The sequence below is a fragment of the Pelmatolapia mariae genome, linkage group LG17, assembly GCF_036321145.2.
Source record: "Pelmatolapia mariae isolate MD_Pm_ZW linkage group LG17, Pm_UMD_F_2, whole genome shotgun sequence".
Lineage (NCBI taxonomy): Eukaryota > Metazoa > Chordata > Actinopteri > Cichliformes > Cichlidae > Pelmatolapia > Pelmatolapia mariae.
Window position 1 is genome coordinate 899,298 of NC_086242.1, and position 27,958 is coordinate 927,255.

The 27,958-nt window shown below is 40.8% G+C and overlaps 1 protein-coding gene across 1 annotated transcript in view; it reads right to left on the reverse strand.

The window, feature by feature from the left end:
* Nucleotides 1-1,642: 1,642 nt before the first annotated feature.
* tmem178bb (transmembrane protein 178Bb) overlaps nucleotides 1,643-27,958 on the reverse strand; it is a 75,344-nt gene continuing 49,028 nt past the window's right edge. The window contains exons 4-5 of the mRNA XM_063500863.1: nucleotides 10,466-10,603; nucleotides 1,643-8,898 (exon numbers count right to left, since the gene is read on the reverse strand). Of these exons, the coding sequence (XP_063356933.1) occupies nucleotides 8,648-8,898; nucleotides 10,466-10,603 (389 nt within the window). The 3' untranslated portion in view covers nucleotides 1,643-8,647. The remainder of the gene's footprint in view (nucleotides 8,899-10,465; nucleotides 10,604-27,958) is intronic.

The following is a 27,958-nucleotide window of genomic DNA, read 5'->3' on the forward strand; positions in this document are numbered from 1 at the left end:
CAAATTCCAATACTTTGACTTTTAAGGTGACAATAGTCGTCTCAAAGTGGACTTGAATGGGAAAATCCACCTGTTAGCTCTAATGTTTGGGTTTGTAAAACACCTTATGTTTATGTTTATGTTTGAATCAAGCAGACTAACAAGAAGCGTTGGTCAAGTTGCTTGAAAAAAGTAATTAGTAACTAATTACTGGTTATGTCACCTGACTCAGAAAGTTCTCCTCCACACAGCCCTCATTTATAAACTTCCTTACAAACCTGAACATTAGGGCTAACAGGTAAATTTTCCTGTTTCGGTGCAGCTAGCCAAACGTCGAGGAACCAGTTACTGTTTAAGAGACAAAGAGTGAAAGTGGAGACTATAACCTCATAAAACTCATTGTTACAGACAGGAACAGCACAAAAGAGACCTCCTTAAACTGATTCTTAGTTTTAGTTGAGTTATTGGTTCTGATACTAGTTAGCTAACATAAACTAACATAAGTCTATTGACCTCAACCAACCAAACCAGGGGTCCCCAATCTCACCCTGGGTCAACACACCTGAATCACATGATTAGTTCATTACCAGGCCTCTGGACAACTTCAGGACATGTGGAGAAGGTAATTTATCCATTTAAATCAGCTGTGATGGATCAAGGACACATCTAAAACCTGCAGGGACACCGGCCCTCGTGGACTGGGATTGGGGACCCCTGAACCAAACCAATGATGTCACGTTTTGTACTGACAGAAGATGGAGATTAACATGTTTTAAAAACTTCTTAAATCCAGCTTCACTGGGTTACATTTATGTCAGTTTTTGAAAACAGAGCTGTTTTAAATTAGTCTTTATACAGTTAGTGTTTCACGCCCACCTTAAGGTGTAGCACCATCCCAGTGATATCACAGTAATGGGACAAACCAAATTACAGAGATAAGTGTGAAAGATACACACTTATCCACAGGCTTCCCAAATGCTATTGAAATATTTTTGGACCTAGCTGTATATTTGATCCTATTTTGAGCTCAGTAGGCCTTGAGCTAGGTCTTAATACAGTCTCGTTGTTTCCACTGAGCTCTTTGCTTTTAAAGCAGCAACACATTCTGTAAATGCATTTGACAGGACAGACCTCAAAACCTTCAGTGCTGGCCTTTTGTCCTCTTGACTTGCTAAAGAAGGGGCAGCCTATAAATTATGGAAATATTTCTTATTGCAGCTTCTGTGTGCAGTCGCTTACACATTTGCCTAACAAGTGAAAGAATCCTGATTTGCTTCTGTGAGGAGACTCACATCTTTTTGGCGCTGGACCAGGGAGGGCATCCAACACTGGCCAATCATATATGTGGAGCTACCTGCTGTGGTGACCCACTGTGATTGAGGGAGGAGTCAAAAGAAGCTGGGAACACTTGTTTCTTTTTATATGTGACATTGTCAGACTTTCAGGAAAAATGACTTGTGTTCTTTGCTGATTTGCAGTGTTTAGTGATAATAATAAATTCATTAGGAGGGCTCTGTTTGTGGCATAAAGTTCAGTCACAGATCTTTCTGTTCACTTGCTGAAGGATTTACAGAACTTTAAAACCAGCGTGGATCTCTTTAATCTCCTGATTTTATTCTCATCCCAAACATTCATGACAACCAAGAGCATTAGTAAACACACTAATGAATTTTATTTTGTTATGATTTGACATTAATTGCAATACTTAAACATTTACCCTTTACTCAGCAGACACATTATCTCATAATGAAATTTGAAGTGTTTCATCTGCTCCAGCCCTTCTGTCTTCCTTAACTAGCTCAGACACTGTAAGGTGGTCGGTTGATGCTGATGTTGATTCTGGTGTGTCCTTTAATTGGTGGAGGTAGTCAAAGTTAACATTGTCAGTCCGTGCCCTCGTGTGTCTCTGCAGACGCTGCTTATATCACTTTGACCAAACAAGAAGCTGCTTCTTTACCTGCAGCGTACAATAGGAAGCCACACATTTTTTGTTTTCTATTGCAATGCATGGAGCAAGACTGACAGACTGTGCAATACTGAAGATGCAATCAAGAAACAGTCCAATGAATGAAAAAATACAAGAAGCTACGCGTGCTGCCCACCTTTCTCACTAAGCATCAGTTTTTACTGGGCTTTATTTGATGAACTGACCGAGCCCACATCCCCTCACATGTTCAGCCGTGTACAAAAAGGCTGTGTAGAAAATCAGCTTTACAAAATCAAACTTGACACTCAACAAAAATACCAGTTTGAAATAAAAACGTCAGTGGTCAGAAACAGGATTACATAGATTACTGTGCAAATGTTTAATGTACTAAAAGTAATGTGACGATTCTTTCTCAGTTAACATCAGTCATAGCACAGTGGAAGAAAAGTACACTCACAGTCAAGTTACCTGGACGTCAAGCTGTTCAGTGGCTTCAAGAACTTTTATCAGCGTCTCTTTCTTTTCATGGACTCTTATATTGGTTTTATCATATTGAGATCAGCGACCTATAAGGACCTCACTATCTATTTTCTTGTAGCTAAAGCAGTTGTTTATAAGTAAATGTTAGAGCTTGTTGTTTTGCCGAAGAGCGAGTGTGTCGGCGGGTGATCAGGTTCCTCTCTGATGCTACTGCAAGATCAAATAAAAACAATTCTCAAACCCTTTGCACAGTATTGTTTATGGCCATTTATGACTGAAGAAGTCACCTGGATGAGTGACGAAATGTTTCTCCCACTGAAAACGTCCCGATGAACAGAATCAACCTTTGGACAACAGAAAAACTACTTTATTTGCAGTATTTGATCATAATTTCATTTGTTGGCCCATTCTCTTTGGACAACTGTCTTTTTAATGTTGACTGACATCGAATTATTTAATAAAACAGTTTATATGTGATGATGACGTCTGCCTAAACATGTCTTACTTTTGCCATGTGTCAGACATCATGATGAAACCGACATGGACAGAGCACGATTGTCCCAATATACTGAAACTGTCTCCACACAGCATTAGATTTATAATATCATATGTTGTATATATTGTCAAACCCCCCCATTCATACACACACAGAGACAACCAAAAAAACAGACTGTCATAATTCATATAGAGGAAGTGAAAATAGCCATCGTGACATCACCCATTGATTTGATCAGTCAGAAGCTTGAGTTTGGAACCTTCATCATTAACATCTCAGTTTATTGGAGCCAGAAACTTATTTGTACACATATTTGTTTATGATGTTTAAAATCTGAGTTACATAAGGTTGTTTTAAACCAGCAATGATGAGAGATACAGTTAGGATTAGGGTTCAGAGTAATCCTAATTCATAACGACTTCATGTCATGACAGAAGTTTACTTTCCTTTGTATTTGTTAAAACGTTGGTCCATTGGAGCCAAAGATACTCGAGAGTCATTGCCTATAGCAGCCTTCAGTGATATTGCACTTTAAGGCCTCATTGATCCAACTTGATGGCTAGGTTCATCTCATACGCACAGCTCAGACGGGCCCTGACACTTTACGTGTGAATTCAATGTGGAGACAAAATATTTTTATCTGGAACATTGTTGAATTTACAGCCACACAGTTTCATCTGTTATGCTGTGTCTGAAATGATTCCCTTTTAGCCTAATCAGGTGTGACCCACCTTTGTAGACTGATAATCTGCCTCATAAGTATATTATGTGAGGCAGCTGGAGCTCGTCGAGAGCACTTTGATATGATAAAGCAACAAGCACACCAAAGGTTTTCTGCTATTAAAGGTTAATTCTGTTTGTGTCTGTGAAGGTTCTCGGACACCCAGGTCGTTGTAATCTGAGGGGGAAAGAAAAGCAACGAGTGAAAGAAGCCATCTATATGTCCACTGTGAACAAGAGGGAGTGGCTTATGACACCAACTGTCTGCCACCTATAATCTGGTCGTGAGATCCCTCCACATGTGTGAGTTCCTGTCACAGATAATCCTCCATTTGGAACCATGGTATAACCAAGATTTACAAAAGAGACTTTTTTAGTCAATATGACCCAAAATGAGTGACTGAGCCAATAAACTCAGCCGGGAAAGTATTTACAGTCAGAAAGCAACTTTCCCATAGACTTCTATAGGACTGCAAGTCTGTTTGCAACCACAGCTGTTGCCATGTGGTGACCTTCAGATTGAATGCAGGTTTTCATGAACTTCCACATTAGCTCTATTTTTCCTGACACATAAGCTACACCCATGTTTTCTACTGGGTATGTTTTTAAGTAATATATTTACTTACTGTACATGACATATGTGGGATTGTACTTATTGTTGGAATTGTTGTCACTTTATCATAAAGGTCCCAAATTTCCGGAAACACTAAAAAAAGAACGTCTTTCAGGTAACTTTGGAACTCAAAATGTGTCCCAGCTCATAAGCAGGATTAAAGGAACACTGCCAACACGGGTGCCAAACATGATAATCTTATAAAACTGGGACTTGGGAATATCAGACACTACATCCCCATGTTTTATTTACACTCCTGAAAACCATTCATGATGCTGAATTCATTTGTTACAGGACAAAAAATAAATAATAAAATAAAATTAATAAAGAAAGTCTAAAAAGAAACAACAAGCTTCTTTCTGAGGATGATACACATCTGCTGTCACTGCTATGAAAATAGACAAAGAACATTTTAAATAACAGAGCTCCTGCCTTCTAGAGAAATATTCCCATACAAGTAAACGACATTCTCAATTCTAATATTTTCATGTTAGATTTTGTCACAGATAGTCTCATCTATTTTTGCTGTTTATGTTCTTGCTCCTCTACTGACTGTAATGGATTGCCTTTGCCATCTGGGCTCCCATACGATGTGGATCTTTGAAACTCTGAGATATACTGTGTGGACAAAAGTATTGGGCCACGAATACCATGAAGCTCTGATGCATAGTTTTTGTCCTGATAATTCCACAGGACGTTGTTAAATCAGCAGACTGGTGGTGACTTAACTACGAGCATCAGCACTCAGTTACTCTGCTTTGCCACTTTATATGATCTGCTATCTCATGGTTGAGTCACTTTAGTTCCTAAGAGGTTCCACTTTGCAATAATACCACTTATAGCTGACTGTCGAATGTCTAAGATGGAAGAAACAAAAACTGACTTAGGGTGGTTTAGTATTAAAGCACCATGCTCAAATTCTGTGAGCATGGTGCTCAAAATCTTGAGGATGACCCACTCTTTTACAAACGTCTGTGACGACAGACCAGGTGAACAGGTGTTGGAGTTCATAGATCTGAGTTCATGATTGTGGCAATCTCTGAATTCAAAGATTAAGAAGCAGTGTTGGTCAAGTTACTTAAAAAAAGTAATCAGTTACTAATTATTGATTACTTCCCCCAAAAAGTAATCCCGTTACTTTACTGATTACTTATTTTCAAAAGTAATCAGTTACTTAGTTACTTAGTTACTTAGTTACTTTTCAAAAACACAATTTACAACCTGAATAGGTGATAAAGCGATAGATCTTTCAGCCCAATTCTACTTTTTCTGCATAATCCATCATATAAAACGTAATCAAATGGAAAAGTCTCTCCTTAAAACTTGTTTTATTAGTTTTAATCTTTTAACTTTATGCATCAAGCAAAAATTAAATTATCTGCAACATTCTCTGACTGGAAGAAATTTGTTTAACATTTAAACCTATTTTCTGCACATTCCTGCACATAAAATAAAATATTTTTTTGTGTTTACACTCACTCTTTCAAATAGATGCAAGTAAAACACAGCAGAAAATATATAAAGTCAAAGACTAGTTGCTCTATTTTCACCTGTAAAGCAGGACTGGGATAGGCGGAGGTTTGCCCTGGTGCAGGTGTGCCGCAGCGGTCAGTGGAAGAATCCGCGAGTTTCTCTGTGAATTTCCCATTACGTGGTAGCGCACTCGCTGCTTGCTTGGAAGTTTAGGGTTTTTCGCTGTAAAAAGAAGTTTTCTTCCCACGCACAACGGACACTAATGTTTTTGTCACTTTTTATGGACTCAAACTCAAAATAAGGTCAGTACTTCCACGCTTTAAACGCTGCATGCTCATACTCTCTCCCGCACTCGATATATTATCCATTGTTGATCTGCACACAGCTGTTGTCACGAACGTCGCGCTCGCTTACGTCATTGTCATGAGACATTCTTGCAAAAAACTCACGGTTTTAGTAACGCAGTAACGCAGCGTTCCTACGGGAAAGTAACGGTAATCTAATTACCGTTTTTGCAATGGTAATCCCTTACATTACTCGTTAGTTGAAAAAAGTAATCGGATTACAGTAACGCGTTAAGAAGTGTGCCCCAGTATTTGTCCATAAAATAATGTATTTCATATTTTCTCACATTTTTCATTTTTTCTCATAAAGAGCATTTTGTCTTGAGATAAAAAGATGTTTCTTTGGAAATGTCAGTTTACTTGTATGTGAGTATAAGTGTTATAAGACATAGTACGAAGATTGTTTGACTAGCTGACCATCAGTGCTGAAAGAAAAAGGCAGTTCGATAATGATGTTAATTCAAACTAAGCAGTTTCTGACAGTAGCTGCTAATCCGCATCCACGTGTCACAGTAACCTGGTGTCAGAGTACTCCATCATGTTTCTTAAGCAACACATAGACAAAACTATGAACAAGAACAAAAACAACACAATCAAAAGATGAGTATCAGTAATGGCCAATTGATGTCCAAAGCTAGAAAAACATGATCCAAGTTGTAATTAACCTAAATTATTCTGAACAGATCCCAGTACAGTGTTTGCTTTAAGTTTTGGCTGGATACATTGTAACATTTCAGTAGACAGATCCAGTGGGAAATGAAATGAATGTCGTCGACTGCCTCTCAGTGGTCCCGTCTTATCTTCAAGACGTCGTAGTTCTGCATCACCCCAATATAACACACCCGCTCTACTTTAGACTTACAGTGAGGGCTGGATCAACTGAATCCTCCCTTAACTAACCAGTTGCAGCAGATGGCCCCGCCCCTCCCTGAGCCTGGTTCTGCTGGAGGTTTCTTCCTGTTAAAAGGGAGTTTTTCCTTCCCACTGTCGCCAAAGTGCTTGCTCATAGGGGGTCATATGATTGTTGGGTTTTTCTCTGTATGTATTATTGTAGGGTCTACCTTATAATATAATGCACTTTGACGTGACTGTTGTGATTTGGTGCTGTATGAACTATATTGAATTGAATTGTCTGTCCCTGGTACGGTACTGTGGTATTTAAAGTCTCCGCTTTCACAAACTGGATGTTGTCAACAACTGCCTGCTGGATTCAGTCTTGGTGAATTGTCTTTAATGATGTGAGTAAATTCAAGCCCATGTATTTGTGATTCATGGTTCGTGGCTGAGATCTTTCTTCCTTCTTCTAAGATGAGACCTTTCAAACCTTATGCCTAGATACTGTTTCAAGAAGGCCCTGCAGATAACCTGCTGGCTCTGCTGATCCCCAGGGACAAAAAGTGTTCTCATTAGATGTAATTACTTAAACGTTCCCTAGATGTTCAGCAGAGCTAAACGTGCTGTCCCCTTTTAAAGCGACTTCTTTATCTGCCGGGTCAACTGGGGCTCTCCAGAGAAGACGAGGCAGATGTCAGTTTGGTTAAACGGATACTGCGGCTCCCCGTTTCATCTCACTGCTGATCAAAGCTTCTGTTTCCTACATACTCAGGCTGAGGCGCTGCTTTGTCAAATTGATCACTGTTTTGTAAAGACTTGAAAATAACTCGTCTGCACGTAAACACACACACACACACACACACACACACACACACACACACACACACACACACACACACACACACACACACACATTTAGCCTTATAACTAGAATGAAAAAATTAAACACATTTGCACTGAGCGAGTCAACAGTTCATTCACAACATGAAGGTTCAGTAAAAAGCAAAACAGTTTCAGTAAAAGAGGAATGCATGTATGAAACGTTAAATGGCATTAGGATCATTAGCTGGAATGTACTGCACCTACACAAAGATGAAAATGGTCCAACATGACAAGGCCTGGTTGTCATTTCTCTTGAATATTCTGTACAATAATGTACATCAGTGGAAGTCCTGGATCTTCTCTTCTGGACTTGCCTGATACTAGTAACTGGAAGGACCCCAGAAGTTGGAGAATTCATGTGATCCCACTCCCGCTAGTCACATGGTTTCATGTTTGAGCCACGGGTTTGTGAAATATTCCACAAAAAGCTTAAAAAGATCATAAGAAGGTTCCACCAGATCTTTACTTGATCTTCTGAACAATCTGTTAATCCATTAGCGTCTCCACAATCACAGTAGACCAGTAAACAGAAACAGTCCTCAGGCTGGACCTTCTTGTTCTGGGAGTCACTATTTTTCCACAAGCACTCACTCGTTACAATTTAGTCTTTCGTGGTCTCCGTATCATTTCGTTCACGTCTTTCCTGGTCACGATCCATTTCTGCATCTACTCCACAAAATAAAAATAAACACAACTTTTAATTTTTGATATTTCTTCAGTTCTTCAGGTTTTTTTCTTGTATTTTCAAGATATCATCAAGACACCCATTTTAAACACACACACACACAAAATCTGTAACCAGGATAGAGTGGATATGAGCTGACACATGAAAACATGGAATAGCTTGTTTTTTTGTCTGTCTGTCTGTCTGTGGGTTCAGCTGGCCTGCACAGCCAGCTTTAGCACACGGTGCCGTTCTCCTGTCGAGATTTGGGACAGGTAGACCTCGGTATTGGTTGAACAGAGGGCGCGAGAGTGCAGAAGAAGCCAGAGATAAGTGTGAGGCCGAGGCCTCCCCAGGCGCAGAACATGGACCAGCCGTAGCCGTGGCCGATATCATCGGGCAAGCTGTACAGGTACCGAGGGTAACGGGAAAGCTCAAAGTTGATGCCGGCGACGCAGGTACAGAGGGAGATGATACAGAAGGTTCCTGCAAAAACAACAAGATGTTGAAAGATGTGATATCCGTGGTGAGCACCAGCAGCAGGAACTGAACAGGTCATATCATGCAAAATTTAAAATACAATTGCAGTTGCTTTAATACTTTTAATGCCGATTATCTTTGAATAGATCCAAAACACACTGTAACTTTTTCCCTGCATTGTGTTCACTGGAAATGCTTCACCTAATGCATTAAGTGTTATTATTATTAAGTATCCATGAAGTATTTGTGAGAATTCACAGTGAAAATGTCACAGTGGACTGTGGTAGAGCAGCAAAGTTACCTTAATATTAATCTCAAATACAATTATGATTTTGACTTCCCACAATAAAATGAGCATGACTGAGCAATGTTTCAAATACAAAGTTAAAGCACATCACACACTGCCTAAATCAGTGCCTGCATGTGTTAGTCACAGCCTAGTGCAGCCCTGGATGATGCAAACACAACAATGACATAAGATTTGGGATAAGGCCATGGATTATTAGTTAAACTGTTGAAGCACTTGGTTATGAACATTTTCCATCCTTCACTTTTCATCGCTTCAGTTTTTCAAATAGTTTTTTAAATAGTTCTTTTATGTCATGTTTTCTTTCTGGATTTATATTTGAAATTCTCTCTCATGCAGTTAAATGAAATGTCAGAAAAGTAAAAGTTCATTTCTTTGGAACTGAGTAAAATTACAGATTCAGCAGGCGATCGAATAGCTATTTCCCCATCTTCACAGATCCTCCGTCAGAACCTCTGAACACGTGTACAAGACATTATACTATGCACATTGTTGTTGATCAATGAGCTGACCTCCCAGCCCATTGTTCATTCAGTCAGCTGGTTTCAGTCATTGTGCAAATGTCCTGTTTATAAGGTTGGAAACCTGCAGTCAGCTGATGATGATGAAACGTTTCTCCCACTGAAAACGTCCAGATGAACAGAATCAACCTTTTGGAATCTGGTCGAAGGCTTTGCTTTCTCTTTGTGTCTCCCTGTCCTCTCGCTGTGCTTGTGTGTCTATGTTGATGTTGATGAATCAGTTACCTTTTCCCAATGATTTCATCAAGAGGCACTACTTAAGATGGTGGCTGAGGTTCAGTCTTTGCTGGATCATTGAGCGACGCTGTTAATAAAGCCCCGGTTCTTTAGTCTGGTGTGTTTTCCTAGCAACTAATGTCACCGTTCTTCCCCTTGTGTACAGACCTTCCCTGGATTGTCCCCTCCTCTGAGTGCTTGGAGAGACTGTTGTGCATAGATTATAAGAACCCAGTTCCCGATGGAAGAACCCACCAAAGGTGTTTAAGAGCAACAGGGCCAAGTTAGTGTCAGCAGCAAGTCAGTGGTGATTGACAATGTGGAGAAGACTGCAGTTCTGAAATGTATCACACCCATTGGAGAGCAAAGTGGGAGTGAGGGAACATGAGAGAAAAACACCAGGGTTTGTAGCCATGGTTCATTTTGTGTAAGAAAATATAGACTTTGAATCATTTGAATGATGATAAAAAATTTGCGTGTGTGTGTGTGTGTGTGCGTGTGTGTGTGTGTGTGTGTTTCTGAGACTCACCTCCCATTAGGAAGAGGAGGCCAGCCACATATTGCATGAGGCCTCGGTCCCAGCAGCAGCCAAGCAAACCAATGACCCAGCCGAACAGGATGATGGCCACAGCCATGCCCATGAAACCAGCTGTCATTCGCCGCAAGTCTGAGGAAAGACAATAAGTGAAATTCAGTGTTAAGGTTATAATTAGCCTAAATACTGCAGCTTATTTATTCTGTTTGAGTGACGAGAAGTCAGAATATAGTAGTCAGAAACAACACATGAATAGTTCATGGCCTTGTTTTATTGCATGTTGCAAATGAACACTTTGTTTTTTTAATGTATTATTTTAAATAGACATGTGCTTCATTTAACTTACACACTAGCAACATCTTCTGGAAAAGTTAGAAAAGGGGCAACAAAATACTGTAAAGATTATTGCCAACATGTCAGTAACATGATTTTTCAAAGACCACACCCTGCATATATTCCAAAAGCATGGATCTGTTGTAAAGAGTAAGAGTGAAATCCAATACGTTCTGGACCTGAGAGGAAAGCTGCACGTGTTAGGGATGTTATCACGAGAGAATCTGCCCCGGGCACAGGAACGTCAGCAGCACCTGTACAGCAGAGGAGCTCGACTCAGGCAGTTTTCATCAGGAGATAAAGGGCTTGTACTGCTTCCTTTATTCAGCTCAAAGTTACTCGCCAAGTGACGAGGACCCACGTGGTCACACGGCAAGTCGGGTGGGCGGACGGGGTGGAGCCAAACAGATATATCACTCTTAAAAGCATGGAGAGAAGCTGAAATATCTTGGTGCAGACTTATTATAAAAATGTTTATAGAAGGTGAAGCTCTGCTGCAAATGACCAGCTACAAACCAAAACAGAGAGACAGGAAGATAGACACAGAGTGCCCCTCTGGGGGTAGCAACAGGGCAACCTGATCTGGAACTAGATTCAATTCTGTTCAATTCTATTTCTACAGCGCCAAATCACAACAACAGTCGCCTCAAGGTGCTTTATACTGTAAGGTAGACCCTACAACAATACACACGGAGAAAAACCCAACAATCATATGACCCTCTTATGACCAAGCACTTTGGCGACAGTGGGAAGGAAAAACTCCCTTTTAACAGGAAGAAACCTCCGGCAGAACCAGGCTCAGGGAGGGGCGGGGCCACCTGCTGTGATTGGTTGGGGTGAGAGAAGGAAAACAGGATAAAGACATGCTGTGGAAGAGAGACAGAGATTAATAACAGATATGTAATTAAGATAACTGAGGCCGCAGAACAAAACAAGGACTATCAGCTACAGCTGAAGATGGAGGAATAACAGTATCCTCTCATCCAGCATTTCTAAGCTCTTTTGCCAGCTTTAATGGGTAGCAAAACCTGTGTCCCATGACCAGGAGGACTGCACATCAGTGTCAACTACGATCAAAGGATAAAGTGAGTAAAATGAGCATCTTTGCTAAATGAATTCATATTTTAAATTACTGATGGTTGAAAGCAGAGGAAGAAACCTGCTGGAAAAAAGGGAAATGATCCAGTCTGGTGCCTGGATGTCATTTCTCTCTTCTGCCAAGCAGGATGGCATTTTTGTCTTCCAATGTACAACATGAGTCTGTGTCTAAAAGGCCATGAAACTAAGCGAGGCCAAATGCAGCAGATTGCACAGAGGCGCTGACAGACAATGGCTGCACAGCATTATTACAGCATTGGTTTTGCACAGAACTGTCTTATTGGCTGCCGCGTGTCCCTTTGATAGGCCACACTTCTGGCACTGCTGATAAAACCAGACTTGTCTGACTCAGCAATTTTTGACACAAGATTTTCTTAATCTTTTCAGGTCCATTGCCAAGTTGCTAAGTGAGCGACTCTCCAGACTGGAGCCAGAAAGCCATTTGAATGAGTCAAAGGCAGGAGAGAAAGTGAGGGGGAGGCAGAGAGCACTTAAAGGTAGAGCTCAAAGACAGTTTGATAGTAAAGCTCTAGATGTTGAGCGTGGAAGAGAGTGTTACTCATTTGGAAGTCGCGTGTAGTCGTCAGAGCTTGTTTAAGAAGTTAACATACACACAGATTCCTAATTTTAGTAGATTAAGTCTTCCTATTACACATGAAAACTAAAACAAAGACCTCAGTTCACTGTAACGGTGCATTGAGCAAAACTAAAGATATTATTTACAGCTTCAAACCATTTAGAAATTCTGCTTATGAAAAAGTGGCCCTGAATACTCTGGTGCTTGGGTAAAGATCACAGCAATCAGGATTAATCGCCTGGTGTACATCGCTACACACCGGAGGTGCTAATAATGAGTCTTTCTTTATGAATGGACCTTTGTCAAAGTGATGGTTGACCATGTCTAAGAAGTCCAGCTGGACACAGAAGGGAATAAAAATGCTGATTGTCTGGACATGATATGGAAACCAAAGCAATGCTGCTTTTGTGTGGGTTTAACTGTTAGGTCAGTTTCATTCTTGGAAAATAAAACACATAACGGACCAAAAGATGAACACAGGTGTGTGTTTCTACGCCCTTTAAGACACATTTGAGCCAAGCTTAACGTTTTCACTAGCAGCCACAAATGCATTAAAAATGATTAAGATCAAGTGTGAGAGTGTTTTTATATCCAGTGCTTCTGTCACTCTGTGAATGTGGTTCAACTTAAAAAATTGATGCATTTTAATGCACTTTACATGATCCTGTTTCTGGGAACAACCGAAATATTGATTTGTTAATGAAATTAGCGCTCTACATAGACAGAATGGAATTTTTAAAGATTCCACACAACTCTGTATTCATAACGTGTCACTCAAGAGTTCGACAACATTTGGTCATGGTTAAGGTTTATAGAGATGCATAAGGCCATAACAGAAGGCTCTGGGTGAGGTGTTATGGGCACCTCGCCATCCACACTGAACCTGCTGTATCTCTAAGGGAGAAGCCAGTCATCGTTTCACTGCTTGGATCCACGACCTCGTTCCAAAGTTGATGTGAAAGATGACGGTAGCAATGTTCCCTCTAATGTTTCATGTGTCTGAGCGAACACACAAACTCCCTGAGCGTCCCTTGGACCACTGTGAGCAACAGCAGACGTGTGCACTGTGGTCACACCAGCATCCAATCCATCCAAGTTACATGGTTTATTAAAATAATCAAATTACAGCATTTATGTTAGACTACTTTTAATTAACTGCTTTAGCCCACTTACAATGAAAATGTAAATAAATCTTGTTGATGACCTGTGTAGTATGTTAACACTATTGGAAGTAAAAATAACTTGAACTCCAATTTTGAAAACACAACTTTCTTTTTTTTCTAAAGCTCTGACTTGTATTATGAGTGTGAGTCTGTGGTCTGGGAGAGAGTCCTGTAACTCTGTCTGCAAGATACAGGAAATAATGACCAATGTTGGGCAATTAATTACATAGTTACTTCTTCAAAAAAGTAACTGAGTTTTGCAAACAACAAAGTTTTTTGCAGCTGTTTACCTAAAAATGCAGCCAAGGCGTTTTTTTAAACAAACATTTCAAACTATTTACAGAACAATCAGCTGTTCTGCATCAAATTTGATGCCACACAAATTATTTGTGCCACTCCAAAAAATAATTTGTGTCCACTATGAGATAAAGGAGAACAACAGCCTGATACCTGCAGGCCTGACAACAGGAGATGTATCACTCCTGTAACACCTGTAACATTCAGCAGTCGCCTCATTGTTCTGACACACACAACAAAACTATTGACTACACTACACACTAACTACACACTAACTACACAAGATTTGTGCTAAACGTCACAAATCTCTCACATCTCAAAACACGCCGTCACTCCTAAAACTTCCTCCTTCCTAAACAACTAAATGCCATGTTGCCATATCATGTTTTGATTGGTCCACATGGTACATTTTTCCACCAATAGGAAAGGGTGGGGGTTTTTTGGTTTTGTTTTTGCTCACAGGTGGAGAGCGCTTTCGAGCGTTTTCCTTATAAAACGCAGTTTTTGCCGTTTCTTCCCGCAGTAAATATAAACAACGACAGTATTCAGGAAGAAAACCAAACATTGCAGATATTTTTATCATAGCTCTGGTTTTACGTGGCCGATCAACACAATTTAAAAACTGGTATAAAGTCCACACTTTTCCCGTCAGTTGTTCCGTCTGTCCTGCTCACATCTCCAATGGTTGTACACGTTGTCATTAACGTGGCTTCACTCCACATCAGCCGCGCCGCTTTGCTAGCTAAAACACCGGCACATAAGGACGCTGTCATAGCCTGTCAACCACGCTGATTAGCTGCGTATATACGAATGTGAATCGCATCATTGGCTGGACTATGGGATAAGGTGGCATCGTTCTAATCCCATACGGGAGCAGCCAGTCACTTACTGACTAACACTGCAGAACAGAATTGTTAAAGTTTTAATTTTAATTTCAATTCAGGTAGATTATTTTGTGTGTGCGCAGAGACCGTGCCAGCAGTGCGCAATTGCGCACGCGCGCAGCTTAGAGGGAACATCGGACGGTAGGGATGTGGATCGAAAGGTAAATTGACAGCTTCACTTTTAAGCTCAGTTATCACTTCACTCAATCGAGACCTCGGCTGTACTAAGAGCATCTGGCTGGATGATCTCAGCGCTCTTTTAGGGTTATATATGTTGAGGAGTTTGCTTGAGTAACTGGGCGCCATACCAATTAAAACTTTGAGAGTAAGTAAAAGAATCTTAACTTCAATACGATAATGGATAATAATAAAACTGGAGTGATGTATTCATACCTTCTAACACCTGTTAAAAGATGTGCAGCAGCATTTTGGACTAATTGTCAAGTGATGGAGAGCTGAGTGCTGAAGACCCAAACAGAAAGAATTGCAGTAGTCCAGTCTAGAGGGGATGGAGGCATGAATACGTTTTTCTAGCTCTTTAGGAGGAAGATAAGGCTTTGCTTTGGCCATTTGGAAGCTGGAGGCCACCACCCGATGAAGTCAACAGAACTGCATCATCAGCGAAAGGGATTACGCTTCTACTTCTACCTTTGACAACTGTAATTCTACCTAGTCTATCACCATCTGTCTTCAGGTGCCTGAGGCATTCTTGGAGCAGCTCAGGGACCCATTTTCCTGATGTATTTGCAAATGTTCTGTGTTTCATCCTATTTTATGGCTGTGACACTCACTGGTCCTCCTCCTCCCCTTTCTGTTGCTCACAGAGCCTTAGGGTGCTGGACTTCAGACAGAGGCCTCCGTGCACTGTGAGGAGTTTTTGCGTCGTGACTTGACATGTCTCGACATCAGTGGCATCTATCTCGTCTAGAGGCCAAATTTCCTCTTGTGGGACAATTAAAGGATTATTCTAATCTATTCTATTCAGTTTATTATTCCAGCTGAGTATCTGATGACCAGTAGGGCGTACGCATCGATGCCTTGGATATTATTCCTTACATTTAGCTGGTTTTTCAGCACCTGTCTCTGGTGGTATTTGGCCGTGGATGACCTTTGTATATGTTTATCACGGTTCCTGTTGGTCTGTGGGCTGCTCAGGTACTTGCAGGTGTCCTGTATGTCTGCTATTCTGGTCTACTCTGGTAGCACTGGGCAGACCTCCAGTGCAAACGACATCCTAATCAGAGTTATTATAGTTTTGTATTTTCTAATTAGTTTTTATTTTCATTTCATTTTGACTTTCTGTTTTTAATTTAGTTTCAGTGAGTTTCCAGAGTGGATTGTCTTGTTTCAGTTTAGTTTTTATTGTATGAAAATGTTTAGTTTTTTTAGTCTTTTCCAGAATGGATAGAAATTCCATCTGTTTTTCCTACTGTACAGGGAAACAATTGAAATTGAATGGGTGAAGTTCTGACAAATGTAATAAACCTGTTTATTTGCTTTTTTCAGCATCTAGCAGTTTGTCTTTGGCAGTGCATGCTGCATCTGAGCAGTACTGTGTCTGTTCTCACACGCCACAGAGGGAGAGAGACGAGGGAGATGACCTTGGTTTCCCAGACTGCAGAGCTATCCTGCTGCCCATGTGCACTGGGGAGATAAGCGACAGTGCTGAGAAGCCAACTTGACAAACCTGATGCCACACAGCTTTAAAGCTCAACACAGTTTTTCCATTACACTGAGGTCCTGGCTCAGTGATGCTTGTATTCAAGATGTGCAAACCCACACACAAACGCATCCTATCTGCTCGATTTTCTGTCACATTTTAAAGCAACTTTAAATGCAGTTGCATGGTAGTAAATAATGGAGCTCAAAACAACAAATTCTGGAACTGTTTAATCTGTGTGCACATTTTACGTTGTCTGTTCATTCAGTTTAACCCCTGATGGAAGACGCAGGTATGCAAATAAGTGTTCAGGGCATGCATAAGGTATAATGTAGCTATGCTTCACAACAGGAAGCACTTCCACCTCCACTGTGAAAGGAAAACAACAGACATTTTCTTATTGTGTCCGGTATGTTTGTATCCCGTGAGAGACGATCCGTTTAGCGTGCAAAATGGGTGGGATCATTATAACCAGTAAAGTAGTTTCATGCTGCTTTGGTAGTATGTAATTCACTGTAAATTCTAATTAGTTAACCTTACTGAGAAAAGCCATGCAAAGTGATTGCATTAACGCACAGTATATCATATCTGATACATGAAGTTTTTTGTTAATTTTGAGACTTTTACAGAATCAGTGTGATATTTTTCCCCCTGATGAACCAAAATAAATTGCACAATACAATTTGTTGCTTAACCTTTAAGTCATATGTACTCTTGATTTAGTCTTGAAAGGAGGCAAATGGATGTTTTTTGAAGATGTTTCACTTCCCATCCAAGAGTTTCAGATCATGTCTATATTGGGTCCGTCGGCCAGTGACTTATTCTGGACATCCATACGACGACCAAACTAGGTCCACAATTTGGACATCCAATCATCACCGAACTTGGACGTCAACATGACGCTCAACATTTGAACTTTGGGTCATTTTTTTGGACGTCATGACTCATCTGGATGTCTATTACAGGTTCAGGAAATTTACACGATTAATATATATAATATTTTTTTACAAATACCAACATGGTTGATGAATATCAACCATGTTGGTATCAGCATGAGACATATGAGTTCTCATGTTCTCCCCGTGTTTGTGTGGGTTCCTCCCACAGTCCAAAGACATGCAGTTAGTGAGGTTAGGTTAAGCGCTGATTCTAAATTGGCCGTAGGTGTGAATGTGAGTTTGAATGGTTGTCTGTGTGTTAGCCCTGCGACAGACTGACGACCTGTCCAGGGTGTACCCCGCCTCTCGCCCTAAGGCAGCGGAGATAGGCTCCACCCCCCCACGAACCTGAAAAGGATAAGAGAATGTATGGATGGATAAAAAACAAATACGATTTATTATATGTTAGTCTACTGATTTATTGAGTACATGTGTTTAAAAAATAATAATTTTACATTTTCCTGTTTTTCTTTAATTGGTTTATTCATTTCAATTAATCAAGTTATTTATTTGTAACCAGGTTAAAACTGCCAGTTATTAAAATGTGTTCAAATATGAAAGCCATTGAAATCCATGTTTAAATGGGTAAAGTATTTTTGGAATTCCCTTTTAGAAGGAGTGCAGTGTGTTTAATAAGTTTAAAAGAGCATTTGGATTATATATTGTTCATTTTTACAAGTTTCCTGTTTTGCTCCTGATTGTAGGAGGAAATGAACGTGGCTGTGATCGTCGATGGACTGAGAGAAGTTGTGAGAGTATGAGCAGTTTGCTCGACAGTCTTTGTCAATGCGCACATTTTGCCACCTGCCTGTGAGAAGCATCCCCCGGCTAGCTGCTCATGTTTGTTTTAGCTCATGTCAGGGACCAGAGTCTGGAGACTCCGTGTTTATGTTTTGTGATTATTAATATTCATTCATTTGGTTAGTTTTCTGGTTATTATTTCCAGTGTTTAGGTGTTCTCTGTGCCTCCCTCGTGTTCCTTGTGTTGTGTCTCATGTTCTTGGTTCTATGTTCATACTTCCTGTTTTACTCTGGAGAGTCTGGCATCCTGTGCTTCAGTGTAATCGGTTTTTCTTCTTCCCGGCCTCGTCCGTCTGATTAGTGTCAGCTGTGTCTCCCTCCTGTGTGCCATTTCCTCGTTTCCCTCTGTGTATATATATTGTGTGTGTTCACCCCTGTTCCTCTTTGGATTGTCTGCGTTATCTCTGTGTACCTCTGTATCTCCCTGCTGATCGTTCTGCATTTCCTCACACATACCCACATTGCAAAATTGGTATGGCCCCGACCTGGCCCACACAATGTGCTTACACATGGCCCACATACTGCAAAGAATGACGGCCCTTTGGTGGCCCAGATCTAGTTTGCCAGAGGTGGCCCACACATGGGCCAGCACAAGGCCAGTTGCAGACACACTGCTGGCCCTGTGCTGGCCCAGAACAGTTTCAGCTCTGGCTCCAGATGTCACCCTAATGTGTACCTTAATCAAGCCATGTAATAACAACATGTGCCGGAACATAATAGTGCAAAAGTAACATGACGAAAATCTGTTCCCACAGTGAATGGACTGATTCTTATATAGCGCTTTTCTACTCTCCCGGATTACTCAAAGTGCTCTAAACAACATGCCACATTCACCCAATCACACACTTTCTCTAAACTGAGTGCTTCCTGACTACATTCATACACATTCATACTCTTGACATGCAAACTGCTCTACCTCCTGAGCTACAGCCACCCAGTGGTAAACATGAGTAAACCTTCCACATGTGACAGCAGAGCTGACAGAAGCAATATTAAAAAGTCTGACATTGAAAAGACGTCCACAACTTTCACTGGGCAACTTCAAAACCTTCATTTTGGTTTTGAGCCATTCACAGGTGGACTTACTGATGTGTTTTGGATTCTGTGTGTTTGAGCTTCAGGACATGAACTCATGGCCACACTTTCTATCTCATGGTTCCATCAATGATGCCAAGTCGTAACACCACCACCATGTTTGACTGTTGCTAAATGTTCTTTATATGAAACACATGTATACCACTAATAAAACTGCAACAGGGTTTAATGTATTTGATGAGCTTCCTGCAGAGTTCTGTTCACCACATACTTTACTGTGTATAGAGAGCAATGATGCTGCGCTTTAGGTGGCTAACTTGGAGGTAATTACAGTATACTAAGAACATCGTGCGACACTGTGAAATCTTCTGTGGCAGCTGGTAATAGTAAGCTAAGCTCTGTCTCTCTCTTCTCTTCTTCCTTACTTAAGTCACCATAAATGACTCGAGGATTTCTGGGCTGGTGGATACAGAAGCTCTGTGATGTGACTAACCAGATTAACGAATAGGAAGCAGTAAGGGAAGAAAATGCAGCACGGACTCGCCATCTTTCTGCTGCTATGGCAACACATTAAATGTATGGAAAGTACAGCAATGCACTGACACAACACACATCAAAGTAAGGATAAACTTTGTTCTCTATTCTGCTTTTAAACTGGAATTTTCCACTAAATCACAGTTTTAATAAAGCTCACTGGTTATCTACCAGGTATGACTGTCGTGTAAATATCATAGAGAACAACAGAATCTGCTTATTTAAAGAAGAATATCAGTGTTTATTTCTGATGCATGATTCCTTTTGACTGCGACCTGATCTCTTCTGTTATTTGGGCAACGCGGGTGCAGAAGTAGAAATCTACCTGCCTTCATACCCAGACTATTACTGAATACCTGATCAGTGACGTGCTGTCAATTAGCCTTTTCATAAGTTCATCTTCATTCTTCTGTTGAAAAGATGGATTCATGTGTTTTTTGTTTGTTTGTTTCTTAATGTTTTGGTAACCTTTTGACCTTTTCTTTGGAAGCATGGTCAGATTCCCAGTCATTAAAATCGAAGGAAGATGTTAAACATTTCTTCACTGAGCTGGATTATTCAAACATTTTCCATTCTGACATGTTTTTCTGTTACATGACTAAATGCAAAATATCAATATTTTGATATTAAAGCTGTCATTTGGATTTTGACCCATCGTGGTCGGACCTGCAGGTGAACTTTGACATTAGCTGATTTAACAATGATAATGAGATCAGCTAAACTCTATTCTTTGGATATTTGAAATTTAACAAGAAATCGAACGGCAACATTAAAGTTCTGTTTACTATTTTCTGAGCTTCTGCTCGATTCCTGTCCTGGAGATTTCCCAGCACACACAGAGAAATGCTTATGGTACAAAAAAGGACAAACAGGTGAGCGATTATTGAATATGCAGCTTTGAATGGTAAAGCCGGTGGAGCTGGAGGAGAGGGTTTTGTGTACCAGGGACAAGTTGCTGAGCACTGACAGGTAGGAGGGGTCTCTGTAAGGAGATTAAGTGGGCTGTAGTGCGGCACCGCTTTGAAGTCTGTAAAGTGATGCTGCAGACAACCATGAGACGGCTCATTCAGTTTTCAATTGTGGCTCATAGCTCTGTGCAAATATGAAGGAACTGAATTCATTCATGTGTGCAGTAACATCACACATACACGCGTGTTCCTAGGCACATCACACAAGTCATCTGATATTATCTCGTATTTTGCATGTGATATAGTCACATGTTTTGTGGATGAGTGTAAGGTCAGTGTTATTTTCAACATCAGTTTTCAGATATGAAGATAGTTCCTTCCATTCCTAACATTCAGGTTTCTGGACTGTTAATACTCAAACACATTTGTAGCACTGGCCCCAGGTTGGCCCCAGCATGAAAAAGAAGAGTTGGTGTCGTAAAGAAAATTGGCAGCTATAAGACTGGCTGATCAAACAAAGCATCGTTTTCTGTGAGAGGGAAATGTCTGTGAAGGTTCTCAGTCATCCAGGTCATGGTAGTCTAAGGAGCTTGGAAAGAAAAGCGTCTGGACTTCTTAAGTTTCTTGAAGACGTTTACCTCTCATCTGAGAAGCTTCTTCAGTTCTAAACCCAAATGATGGAGTCCCAGGTGTTTAAACCCTAGTGGGAGTTGTCCCTTAAGAGGGTCGTCGACTCACTACTGATCATGAATATTTTAAATACAAAGAGAGTTTCTACAGGCAAAAAACATGTATGTGCTATAGAGCCCAAAGTGTCCAACCTTTTCATGGAGGGAGTGGAAAATATGCTCTTGGCTCTTTCAAAGAAACAGCACCTAGCCACTGGTATGGATACATGGATGTACCTGGGTCAAAATTAAAACCCACGAAGCAGAAGCCGTCACTGCTCACATCAATGCAGTGGATAGAAACAAAGTTCACCAGGAAAGACACAAAGGATAATCGTTTGATCTTCCTGCACTGTGCCGTGTCCATTGAGGAGAAACCTCAACATTGAAGTTTACCTGAAGCCCACACACAGAGACCAGTACCTCCTCTGTGACTCCCACCACCCTCTGGACACAAACTTGGAGTAATCAGGACCCCACATCACTGGGCAGAAAATGTTCCCTTTAAGCCAGAGGGGAAAGAAAGGGAACAAGAAAAGAAGCTCAGACAGCAACTGGGGAGAAACGGAACAACACTGTCATCCCTCATGTAGCAGGTTTATCAGAGAAACTCAGGAGAGTCTTCTCCAAGCACGACATCCCAGTGTACTTCAGACCCAGCAACACACTCACACACAAACTGGTTCTATAGTTCTAATAAAACACGACTATCAGGTGGATCATTATCTGTTAAGCATTTTTTGGCCTTCAGACAACAATTCTGATTGCTACACTGCCGGAGAGGACGGGGGAAAAGAAAAGAACCTCTGCTGATAATGATGATGAGGCAATAGTGGGTCTGTGACCCTCCTAAGGGACAACTCCCACTAGGGTTTAAATACCTGGTTTGGGTTTAGAACTGAAGAAGCTTCTCAGATGAGAGGTAAACGTCTTCAAGAAACTTAAAGAAGTCCAGACGATTTTCTTTCCAAGCTCCTTAGACTACCATGGCCTGGATTACTGAGAACCTTCGCAGACATTTCCCTCTCACAGAAAACGATGCTTTTGTTTGATCAGCCAGTCTTATAGCTGCCAACTTTCTTTGCTACACCAACAGTTTGTTTGTTTTTTTCATGCTGGGGCCAACCCAGGCTCCTAAGCATTCACAGTCAGTTCAGTATTTGACTCGATCTATGTATTTTTTCTAAAGTGTACATTGTATGAACAAGGAGGAGGACTGGAGCTGGCCCTACTTGTGCTTTGACAAACATGAGCGTGAGAATCGTACCAGTGAATCGGCTTTCCATGTGAGCTGTCTGGATTAGACAGTTGTTGATCTGCTGGACTGAGATAGTTTAGAGCTCTTCCCCCCAGACTAAGGGTTTGTATTCATGAGCAGTGATGAATCACTTGGCCTGCAGGGGTTGTGGTCACGTGGCTGAATAGAACTGAACCAATAATCGCGAGTGCCTGAAACATAAAATTTTAATGAGGTCATCCAGGACTGACAGCTATGTGTTTCTCTGAGGTTTCCGCCTTGTTAATTATGCTTAATTATTTTTCCTATTGGTCACAAGAAAGCATGAGTCCATAGCAATATTAGATGATGCTCAAGCCTGAAACCTGCAGATATACTGCATGCTTATATGTTACAGTGTGTGTTTGTGAGTAATGTTTCTCTTGTCAGTCAGAAACCCTTTTCATTAGGTTTAAATATGGTGATTTCTGTGCCAGTTGTTATCATCATAAAGTGTAATTCATTTAACTCAGCAACAGTGCATGCAGGATATTTTTAAAGCTTTAATCCCTGTCACAACACAAGATGACTGTTGACACAGAATATGATGATCCTAGACTGACAGCAGGGAAAAGGACAGAAAAGACCAACAGCACTGATGCAGATGAGACACGTGTAAGGACATCCTCGTACCTGCAGCTCAATGAGTCTTGGACCTCGTAAATAAATAGCTGCATGTATCGGCCCTTCTCTCATCAGCTTTGAACATATGGTAGACTGAAAGGGCAAATTTGAAAATGATCATTTTCTGCAAGAAAAAATTAACACAATGCATCTGGCAACTGTTCAAAAGAGCCTGAATGTTGCTTCAGTTTGGCCGACGTTACTGGACAGTTTGTTCCAGATACAGTTCACAACCGTAACAAGAAGTTTAGCTCTAAGAAAGCAGGTTTGGTTTGAAGCAACACTGAGAGCAATATATTAAATCAGTTTCATATATTTTTATGACAAAGATTACAAATGAAGATTATAGACAACTGGCACAGATTTATTTATAATAGATCACTTCCTACTTGCAAGATTCAGTGTTCACTGGCAGCGTTGGTCAAGTTACTGAAAATAGTACTTAGTTACCAATTACTTCTCCAAGAAAGACTGACTACTTATTTTCAAAAGTAATTGGTTACTTTATTACTTAGTTACTTTTGAAAAACACGATACACAACCTGAATACGTAATAAAGCAACAGACATTTCAACCCAATTCTATTTTTTCTCCATAATCCATCCAATTGAATCAAATGAAAAAGTCTCTTTTAAAAATGTCTTTTATTAGTTTTAATCTTTTAACTTTATGCATCAAGCAAAAATTATATGCAAAATCAGTGTTGGTTAAGTTACTTGAAAAAAGTAATCAGTAACTAATTACTGATTACTTCCCCAAAAAAGTAATCCCGATACTTTACTGATTACTTATTTTCAAAAGTAATTAATTACTTAGTTACTTAGTTACTTTTTAAAAACACCATTTACAACCTGAATAGGTGATAAAGTGATAGATCTTTCAGCCCAATTCTACTTTTTCTGCATAATCCATCATATAAAATGTAATCAAATGAAAAAGTCTCTTTTTAAAACTTGTTTTATTAGTTTTAATCTTTTAACTTTATGCATCAAGCAAAAATTTAATTATATGCAACATTCTCTGACTGGAAGAAATTTGTTTAACATTGAAACCTATTTTCTGCACATTCCAGCACATAAAATAAAATATTTTTTTGTGTTTACACTCACTCTTTCAAATAGATGCAAGTAAAACAGCAGAAAATAAATAAAATCAAACACTAGCGGTCCTGTTGCTCTATTTTCACCTGTAAAGCAGGAGTGGGGTAGGCGGAGGTTTACCCTGGTGCAGGTGTGCCGCGGCGGTCAGTTGAAGAATCCGTGAGTTTCTCTGTGAATTTCCCATTACGTGGTAGCGCACTCGGTGCTTGCTCGGAAGTTTAGGGGTTTTTTTTCGCTGTAAAAAGAAGTTTTCTTCCCACGCACAATGGACACTAATGTTTTTGTCACTTTTTATGGAATCAAACTCAAAGTAAGGTCAGTACTTCCACGCTTTAAACACTGCATGCTCATACTCTCTCCCGCACTCGATCTGCACACAGCTGTTGTCACGAACGTCGTGCTCGCTTACGTCACTGTCTTGAGACATTCGAGACAGTAACGCAGTAACGCAGCGTGCTTACGGGAAAGTAACGGTAATCTAATTACCGTTTTTGCAATAGTAATCCCTTAGTTTACTCATTACTTGAAAAAAGTAATCGGATTACAGTAACGCGTTACTGCCCATCTCTGTGCAAAATCATGGTTTAGTAACGCAGTAATGCAGCATGCTTACGAGAAAGTATCAGTGATCTAATTACTTTTTTGCAATAGTAATCCCTTACTTTACTCCTTACTTGAAAAAAGTAATGGGATTACAGTAAAACCCACAACTGTTCACTGGCGCAAACCCATTTTATCTCAGTAGTGACACACAAGTCTCTTACTTACTTACAGCATCACAGCTATAAAACTGTCACGGTCCGGCGTCTTTGACCCACTGTTTAATGTTCTCTGCGCCTCCTTCCTAGTGGTCTCTGTGTTTCTTAGTTTCGCTGTCTCCCCTGTCAGCTGTATCCCGAAGTCAAGTCCGCGTCTCAGTGTTACGTTTCCTGTTTTACTTTGAAGGTCTGCGTCCTAGGTGAATGTATTGACTTTGCTTCCCTTTGCTTCCCGTCTCGTCATGTCTGATTTCTCCCAGCTGTGCTCTCCTTCTGTGTCTCATTCCCCTCGTTATTCCCCCAGTGTATTTAAGCCCTGTGTTTCTCTGTGTCAGTGTCGCATCCTCCCTCATTGCTGTGTTTCCTCATTACCTTAGACTTCCCGGTGTAGTTTTGTTTTTCCCCTGCCAGCAAATAAAGCTGAGTTTTTTTAGTTTAAACCTTGTGTCCGTCACTCTGCGTTTGGGTCCTTCTCCTGCCGGCACACAGTGTTTCATGACAAAAACTGACTTGAGTCCTGTTGCTCACTGTCTCTTTAAACAGTGTGGATCACGACAAATAAAATATATACAAATGCTCCTTTTGAATTAGACTCAAAGTAAAGTGAGTACAATACAATAAAAGAGCACTGGATGTGGAATACTAAATGAAACAGTTAACTGTATTTCCAGAAGTTTTGACCAGTCTGGATTTACATGAATGTGAACTAGGAATGTGTCCCAATCCTAATCTGGGTTTAATATGATGTCGGCCCACCCTGTGCAGCAATAACAGGAAGGCTTTCCACGAGGTTTAGGAGTGTGATTATGGGAATTTTTGACCATTCTTCCACAAGCACATTTGTCAGGTCAGACACTCTCCATGCTAATTCATTCCAACAGGATTCTACTGGATTGAGACCAGGACTCTTTGCACGTCTTTGCAAGGACGTATCTTCATGAGCTTTGCTTTGTGTACTGGTGCACAGTCGTGGTGGAAGAGGAAGGGTCCATCCCTAAACTGTTCCCATATAGCTGGGAGCATGAAATTTCCCAAAATGTGTTGAAGCATTAAGAGCTCCTTTCACTGGAACAAAGGAATCATACACCGGAAGGGTGAGTCGGTAATTTTGGCAATATATCCCAAAAGGTTCATTCTGTTCATTAGACGCAGTGTTCTCCTACTGAAAACGTCCAGATGAACAAAAACAACCTTTTGGGATTTACTTACCTGGATGGTTGAGCACACATCAAGACACTTTTTGCAATATAGTGTATTTCCTTTTTTTAAAAAAGCAGCCCAGAGAGGCTGGGTCTGCTAATCGTGATAATAGATGGATTCAACACTATGTGGAAAAACTGCATGACTAAGAGTTCAGAATTGCTGTAATAATGTTTCTCGTGTGGGGGTTTGATCATGTACCCATCATGTATACCGAACATTTAGAAAACATGCTTTTCTGCTCTGAGCATTTAAAGCACTTTACACAACTTCCCTCATTCACACCCATTCCTAACCCTAACCCCACACTGCAGCAAAACTTGAGACTCTGAAGACCGCGTGTATTTCAACTCTTCTATTGTCCAGTTTTAGTTTGCCAGTATGAATTATAGCCTCATTTCCTGTTCTCAGGTGGTCTCATGTAATCTTCAGGTGTAGTCTTCTGCTAGCTCATCAGTAAAAAGGATGGATGTAGTGTCTTCTGGATGTGGTGCATGCTGTGGGGGCGATCGTGGCTCAAGAGTTGGGAGTTCGCCTTGTAATCGGAAGGTTGCCGGTTCGAGCCCCGGCTCGGACAGTCTCGGTCGTTGTGTCCTTGGGCAAGACACTTCACCCGTTGCCTACTGGTGGTGGTCAGAGGGCCCGGTGGCGCCAGTGTCCGGCAGCCTCGCCTCTGTCAGTGCGCCCCAGGGTGGCTGTGGCTACAATGCCATCACCAGAATGTGTGTGTGAATGTGTGTGTGAATGGGTGGATGACTGAAAGTGTAAAGCGCTATACAAATACAGGCCATTTACCATTTACCATGCTGTGGGGTGGCTACATCTCCGGTGGTCGAGCATGTCACCTACCAATGGGAAGGTTGGTGGTTGTCTGTTTCAGTCTGCAGGGAGCAGACAAGATGCTGACCCCAAGCTGCTTTCCAGTGCCTCCGTCAGAGCATGAATGTGTGTGAACGGTGGATAGAAGCACTTACATAGAGCACAGAAAAAAGTGCTTGTGTGAATGGATGAATGAGGCACGTTGTGTAAAGCGCTTTGAGTGCTAAGAGTAGAAAAGTGCTATATAAGAACCAGTCCATTTACCATTTACTTGATTATAATTCTCATCTGGCCTGTGGCATAACTAACATGTGGCACTAACATGTGGCACTAACAAACATGCCATGTTCGAAGTCACTTAAAGCACATCTGCTTCTCTGTCTGCCCTGCTTTTCCCAGAAGCACATCTAGTGAGTCCCCTATTGACTTCGGCAGTTGTTACCAGTTCATAGCAGGTCATGGTCTTTCATAACCCAAACTCTTGTCACATGACTTTCCTCCTGTGAATTGACATTCACCATCACTGACAAGTTTTCACGAGCAGCTTATTTCATGGCTCTCCTCAAACTTCCATCAGTTTTAAAAACTGTTAACCTTCCTTTTAATCACATTTCCATATCCTCGAGATCCCTTCTGACCTAATCTCTGATCATAATCCTTCATTTGTTTAACAGTTTTAGGAGCTAGGAGCTAGTGTTAGCCTGTTATCACATTTCTACCACCAGAGACATGGGCAAACATGGTGGACAAGCCGGGAGTTGGAGGCTGCCCTGTGGTGTTCCATCTCCTCAAATCCCTCCTCTTGGTCCTTGGA